Source organism: Dipodomys ordii, unplaced genomic scaffold (genome assembly GCF_000151885.1).
Source record: "Dipodomys ordii isolate 6190 unplaced genomic scaffold, Dord_2.0 Scaffold121, whole genome shotgun sequence".
NCBI lineage: Eukaryota > Metazoa > Chordata > Mammalia > Rodentia > Heteromyidae > Dipodomys > Dipodomys ordii.
This window is the reverse complement of record NW_012267337.1, coordinates 1,789,245-1,796,405: the sequence shown is the minus strand read 5'-3', so window position 1 is coordinate 1,796,405 and position 7,161 is coordinate 1,789,245. Positions and strand designations below refer to the sequence as shown.

Genomic DNA, 7,161 nt, shown 5'->3' with positions numbered 1-7,161 from the left:
AAGGTGGCTCAGTGGTAGAGCGCTTGCCTTGCATGCATGAGGCCCTGGGTTCAATTCCTCAGCACCACATAAGCAAAAAGAAAAAAGCCGGAAGTAGCGCTGTGGCTCAAGTGGTAGAGCGCTAGCCTTGAGCTGAAGAGCTGAGGGACAGTGCACAGGCCCAGAGTTCAGGCCCCATGACCGGACCCCCCTCCAAAAAAAAAGGATCTTATGGATGGGCTGGGAAGGTGGCTCAGTGGTAGAGCACTTGGCTTGCATGCATGAGGCCCTGGGTTCGATTCCTCAGCACCACATAAACAAAAAATAAATAAAATTAAAATTAAAGGAGAAGAAAGAAAAAAGAGATAGAGGGAGGGAGGGAGGGAGGGAGGGGGGAGGGAGACAGGGAAGGATGGAGGAAGGGAGGAAAGAAAGAAAGAAACTCTGGTTGTTTTTTTTTTTAATTAATCTTTTTTGTTTTGCTTTGCTTTCAGGCTGGACTGCCTCATGCTTACCGAAGCTCTGCAGCTTTCTGGGCATACTCCAAGGAGCTCCTCTGTTCCAAATTTTCATCTTTGGACCATATTTTCTCAGGAGATATGGGCCGTCCTTCCACCCTCATGATATTGTTGGCCATCATTTGGACACTGTTGGGCATACATTGACCAATGAGTTTAGCCATAATTATGACTTTGTTGAAAGAAGTTATAATCTTAGAATTAGGAACATTAAACACACACAAAAAAAGGAAATAGAAACTATTGGGCTGTCCACTTACAAAAAGAAAATAGAGATATAGCCAGTAATCTTGATGTGTGTGAAAGATGAGCTTACAAAATAGTCTTCAAACATGAAATGGCTATAGAAATAAATTACAGTATGGGGAATTTAAAAAAATAAAAGGGCATACTTTCAAATGAGAAAAGGGCCTTTATTGTTCTTTCCCCAGAAGACACAGAGATGCTTGCTGTCCTATTTTAAATCCTAAGGTTAGAATCTGAACTAAGATTGCCTTTCGTATTCTCTGATTGCACTGGAAATCATCAACATCACGTTTATCCCTAAATGACTCATTTCCAATGAATCTGCAGGGAAAACAACAGGACACAAAGAAGGAACTCACCATTCGCTGGGTTGACTGGCTATTTCACTTCTGTTTTTTTCATTAGTCACATGCTCCCTGACTGTGGGAGGGGCTGTGTAGCTTAGCCTGTCCATAGGCCCTGAAAGTTGAGGCAGAAATATACACTAGGCTGTAGCAACTGCACCTTCCAGAACATTAAGTGCTAGATATAGGGAGTCTGAGCTCCAGCAGGGCCTATTTGACAGAGGGGACAATCACTGGACCACGGAGAGGGTCACTTTCTTTCCTTCTTTCTTTTTTTCTTTTGTCTTTCTTTTTTTCTTTTGTCTTTCTTTCTTCCCTCCCTCCATCCCTTTCCTTCCTTCCTTTCTTTTTGTCGGTTGTGGGGACAACTCTGGGCCTGGGCTCTGTCCTTCAGCTCTTCAGCTCAAGGCAAGTGCTCTACCACTTGAGCAACAGCACCATTTCCAGTTTTCTGGTGGTTAATTGAAGATAAGAGTCTCATGGACTTTCCTGCCTGGGCTGGCTTTGAACCACGATCCTCAGATCTCAGCCTCCTGAGTAGCTAGGATTATAGCCATGAGCCACTGGCACCTGGCTCTTTCATTTATTATTATTATTATTGGTAGTACTAACAGTAGTAGTAGTCGTCGTCGTAGTAGTAGTTGCTGTTGTTGTAATATTGGGGACTGAACTCAGAATCTTGTGCTTGGTTCTCCCACTTAAGTCATGCCCTAAGCCCTTTTGTTTGTTTGTTTGTTGTTGTTGTTTTATATACATAGGCAGGTACTCAGGGCCTAGGGTCTGGTCTGTCTCTGGCTTTTTGCTCAAGGTTGGCACTCTTCCACTTGAGCCACAACTCTATTTGCAGGATTTTGCTGGTTAGTTGGATTTGTTTCTGAGTTGGCTTCTAACCACAATCCTCAGATCTTAGCTTTCTGAATCTCTAGGATGAGAGATGTAAAGCCACCAGCCCATGGCTTAAATTAATTGTTCTTTTAAAGGCTTCTCCTTCCTCCAAAGGCTAAGAACCAGTGTGTGCCAGTGACTCCAGCCTGTAATCCTAGCTACTCAGGAGGCTGAAATCTGAGGATTGTAGTTTGAAGTTAGCCTGAACAGGAAAGCCAGTGAGACTCTTATCTCCAACTAATCAGCAAAAAGAAATGAAACTGCAGCTCAAGGCACCAGACTTGAGCAGAAAAGCTAAGGAACAGTGTCCAGGCCTTGAGTTCAAGCCCCAGTACTGGCACATAAAGAAAAGAAAATGCGTGCTGGGAATGTGGCTTAGTGGTAAAGTGCTTGCCTAGCATGCATGGTTCAAATCCTCAGTACCACATACACAGAAGAGACCAGAAGTGGTGCTGTTGCTCAAATGGTAGAGTACTAGCCTTGAGCAAAAGAAACTCAGAGACAATGCTCAGGCTCTGAGGAGTTCAAGCCCCAGGACTGGCCAAGAAAAAAAAGAAAATGCTAAGAACCCCAGTTTTAGGGCACAGCTGTTCTGGAAATCCCCTCACACCTAACCAAGACCACATTCCTTTTCTTATCTTTTTTCTAGACCCTCGCAGAACCCACTATGGAAACCCTAGTTTTGATTATCTGATTATCTCTGAGTGAGTATCCTGTGGAAATTGAGAGGTTTGCTGTTGTGGTCACCGAGGTGGGGGGTGTTGATCCAACCTAGGGCCTACTGCATGTGCTTTTACCCCTGAGTTATACCGTCCCCTAGCCCTGAACTTAGAATTTTGAACTTGATGTCCCACTCCATAAATTTACAAAAAATCAAAAGATTTCTGGGAGGGATGTAGAAAAGACAGAGTGAGAAAAAAAGGAAAGAACCAAGAAGATGGCCAGTTCATAAAGCAGGTGTAACAATCCCTCCCACAGTTTTAGGATGCCATCTTGAGCCTCTCACCCTTCTTGGATTTCTCCAGCATCCGCCCACCCAGTGTACGGAGCTGTCGGTGTCCTGCATGAACCCGAGACTGAGCACGGCCCAGGAGAGAGGGGCCACCGCGCTGGGGCTGCCAGTGTAGCCTGTGCCAGGATGGCCGCTGGTGTGCTTCGGGTCGCCGCCGCCGGCTCCGGGGCTCTGAAGGCTGCGCTACCGCTGCCGTGGCCACCAGGTCTCGGCCAGAAGTCACTCTGAGCAAGGCGGTCCTCAGCCTGCAGCAAGATAAAACACCCGACTTCCACCCTCTTCTCGCTTCCTGGTGCTGGGGATGAACCCAAGTCCTTCAGCAAGTTAGACCCGGACTCTAGCGCACGGCTGCGGCTCTTGCCAGCACTTCCTAACACTGTGTTGTTCAATTAGAGTTAAGAGTCACGGATTTGCCTGCTCCTGCTGGCTTTTGAACCTTGTTACTCAGATATCAGTCTTCTAAGTAGGTAGGATTTTTATTTATTTATTTTGTCGGTCGTGGGGCTTTGAACTCTGGGACAGCGTCCAGGCCCAGAGTTCAGGTCCCACCACCGACAAAAAAAATAAAAATAATAAATAAATAAATATCTGTAACACTCTTTGAGGTGTGAAAACATCACATTTCTAGATGCTTAATCTCAGCACCTACCTTGATAAAGAAATGGGGAGGAATTCTCTTGTTATTGGTTTCTTTCTTTTTCTTTTTTGTCAGTCATGGGGCTTGAACTCTGGGCCTGTCTCATTAACTTTCCTGCCCCGGCTGTCTTTGAACTACAATCCACAGATCTCAGCCACCTGAGTAGCTGGGATTACAGGCATGAACCACCAGTGCCCAGTTTATAGTCATGATAAACACTGCCAGGAGCTAGTGGCTTACACCTATAATACTAGCTACTCAGGTAGCTGAGATCTGAAAATCATGGTTCCAAACCAGCCCAGGCAGAAAAGTCCCTGAGACTCTTCTCTCAAATTACTCAAAAAGCCAGAAGTAGAAGTGTGGCTGAAGAGGTACAACACCAGCATTGAGTGAAAAAGCTAAGGAACAGCATCCAGGCTTTGAGTTCAAAACCCAGTACTGACATAAATAAATAGACATAAACAAAACTATCAATTTTTAAAAATGATAAATATAAGCAAAAACATTTTTTTTTCTTTTTGGGTCGGGTAGTGGGGCCTGAACTCTGGGCCTGGGCACTGTCCCTCAGCTTTTCAACTTAAGGCATCTTTTTCTTCTGCTTATGTGGTGCTGAGGAATCGAACCCAGGGTCTCATGCATGCAAGGCAAGCGCTCTTACCACTGAGCCACCTTCATAGCCCCAGCAAAAACATTTTTTGTCTCCATCCTAGTGCTTGAACTTAGGGTCTGGGTGTTACCCCCAAGCTTTTGTGTTGAAAGATAGTGCTATACCACTAAAGTCACAGCTCCACTTCCAGCTTTTTTAGTAGTAATTGGAGATAAAAGTCTCATGGGGTTTACTGCCCAGGCAGACTTTGAACCACAATCTTCTGTTGTTGTTGTTGTTGTTGAACTTGAGGCCTAGGTGCTGTCACTGAGCCTCTTTGTGCCACTTAAGCCACAGTGCTTCTTCTGGTTTTTGAGTGGCTTATTGAAGATAAGAGTCCCATGGATCCCCTGTCTGGACTGGCTTTGAACTGTAATCCTCAGATTTTAGCCTCTTGAGTAGCTAGGATTATAGTCATGACTCACTGGCACTTGACTTCAAAAATTACTTTTGATTCTTTTTTTTTTTGGAGGGGGGTCCGGTCATGGGGCCTGAACTCTGGGCCTGGGCGCTGCCCCTCAGCTCTTCAGCTCAAGGCTAGCGCTCTACCACTTGAGCCACAGCGCCACTTCTGGCTTTTTTCTTTTTGCTTCTGTGGTGCTGAGTAATCAAACCCAGGGCCTCAGGCATGCAAGGCAAGCGCTCTACCACTGAGCCACCTTCCCAGCCCCTTGATTCATTTTTTTGACATTTAAATCATTTTCTGGTATGGACATCTAACGAAGTAATTCCTGTTTGTTTAGTGTAGAGAAGCTGGTGGGTAGATACAGCTGCTAATTTTTTTTTTTTTGTTGGTCTTGGGGCCTGAACTCTGGGCCTGTGCACTGTCCCTCAGCTCTTCAGCTCAAGGCTAGTGCTCTACCACTTAGCCACAGCAACACTTCTGGCTTTTTCTGTTTACATGGTGCTGAGGAATTGACCCAGGGCCTGATGCATGCAAGGCAAGCACTCTACCACTGAGCTACTTTCCCAGCCCCACAGCTGCTAATTTTTTGTTTGGGGGGGGGTCCAGTAATGGGGCCTGAATCTGGGCCTGGGCACTGTCCCTCAGCTCTTCAGCTCAAAGCTAGGGTTCTACCACTTAAGCCACAGCACCACTTCCGGCTTTTTTCTTTTTGCTTATGTGGTGCTGAGGAATCAAACCCAGGGCCTCATGCATGCAAGGTAAGCGTTCTACCACTGAGCCACCTTCCCAGCCCATAGCTGCTAATTTTTAAAAGATAGCTCTGGGTACCTTTTGATCTCATCCTGTTGTTTCCACGAAAGCTCCTTCACTGACAGGTGCTCATCACGAAGTCGAAAGAATCTGTCCTCCAATTCCTCCCGGGTCATCCTGCTCAAGGATGGTTGAGACTTGATATTCTTACCTATAGTCCCAGGAGAGGATAATTGGAGAATGTTTCCATGATATTTTAACTAAGCAGATCTATCATAGCATCTTGTCTAGAAAGCATGATTCTAACTAGTCGGGAAGCAGATGCAATGACCACTCTGGAGGCTTTCTCCAATCTTTCTAGCAAGAGATGTGATTTGAATTTTCTGCAAACTAATTTTCTTGATAAAAATACCTAGTAGAGCTATTCTTCCCCCTTAATCTGTGTGTTTGTGTGTGTGTGCATGTGCATGCACATATGTATATGTGTGTGATCATGCTGGTACAAGTGCTTGAACCTAGGGTCTAATACTCTTCCTTGGACTTTTTTCTCAGGTTGGTGCTCTACTACCTCTACTCCTGGCTTTTTTTTTTTTTTTTCAGTTTTGGGGCTGAACTCAGGGCCTGGGCCTGTCCCTAAGCTTTTTTTACTCAAGGCTAGCACTCTACCACTTGAGCCACAGTGCCACTTCTGGCCTTTTCTGTTTATATAGTACTGAGGAATTGAACCCAGGGCTTCATGCATGCTAGGCAAACACTATCACCAAGCCATATTCCCAGCTGCCCAGCTGTTGTTGGTGGTGGTCATGGGACTTGAACTCAGGGTCTGGGTACTGTCCCTGAGTTCTTTTGTTCAAAGCTAGTGCTCTGCCACTTTGAGCCACAGCTCTACTTACAATTTTTTGAGTGGTTAATTAGAGATAAGAGTCTTATCAGCCTTAGAAGATGCTGGTAAAAGACAAATAGCTCTTTGAACTATTTTTGTAATTATTCTATAAATCTAAAATTAACTCAAAATTAACTCTATAAATCTAAAATTAACTCAAAGTCAAAGAACTGTGTTTCTCCAAAGTCCCTTAGTAGACTATAGGAAACTTCAGTGCTTTGAAAGGGCACAAAGATGTCACAAATTTGAAATGTATTATAATACCAAATTAGTTATCATGATCCTTACAGAAATCCTTTTACTCTTTTACTGTACATTCTTCAAAGTACACATGCCTCAAACTTGGAACCAGTTAGTGGTTAGTGGCCTTTGTATCTTGGCAGATACTTATTTAGTATCTGGGGATGATTTATCATAGCAGGTATACTTTCTGGTTGTTGATGTTTTGCTGCTTGTATTTATTGAATTTACATTTTTGTTGTTATCTTTGTGTTATAGCACGCATTCTTTTTACAATCATGCATCAATAGCTTTAGAGATTTGTAGAGTATAAAATTTGAGACAGAAATGTTAATAAATTAGCTCAGAATTGCTAACACAAATGTAAACTGAGAAGAGTAATCCATTAAAAAGGAAAAATTGCAACAAGTACACACTATTAAAAAAAGAAGTATACACTATTGAAAAACTGAGTTTAAACAATTTGTTGCATTAGTATGTTGTCTGAGATGAAACTATAAAGAGTAGCTGCAAGAACTATGATGTTTTCTTTCTCCCTTCCTTCCTTCCTTCCTTCCTTCCTTCCTTCCTTCCTTTCTTTCTTCCTTCCTTCCTTCCTTCCTTCCTTCCTTCCTT

At 43.9% G+C, this 7,161-nt stretch overlaps 1 protein-coding gene across 1 annotated transcript in view; it reads right to left on the bottom strand.

Moving 5' to 3' along the window:
* Rpgrip1 (retinitis pigmentosa GTPase regulator interacting protein 1) overlaps window positions 1-7,161 on the bottom strand; it is a 67,192-nt gene that overhangs the window by 52,829 nt on the left and 7,202 nt on the right. Inside the window, exons 2-6 of the mRNA XM_013029667.1 lie at window positions 5,502-5,634; window positions 2,962-3,229; window positions 1,103-1,227; window positions 814-838; window positions 495-691 (exon numbers count right to left, since the gene is read on the bottom strand). Coding sequence (XP_012885121.1) covers window positions 495-691; window positions 814-838; window positions 1,103-1,227; window positions 2,962-3,229; window positions 5,502-5,634 — 748 coding nt within the window. The remainder of the gene's footprint in view (window positions 1-494; window positions 692-813; window positions 839-1,102; window positions 1,228-2,961; window positions 3,230-5,501; window positions 5,635-7,161) is intronic.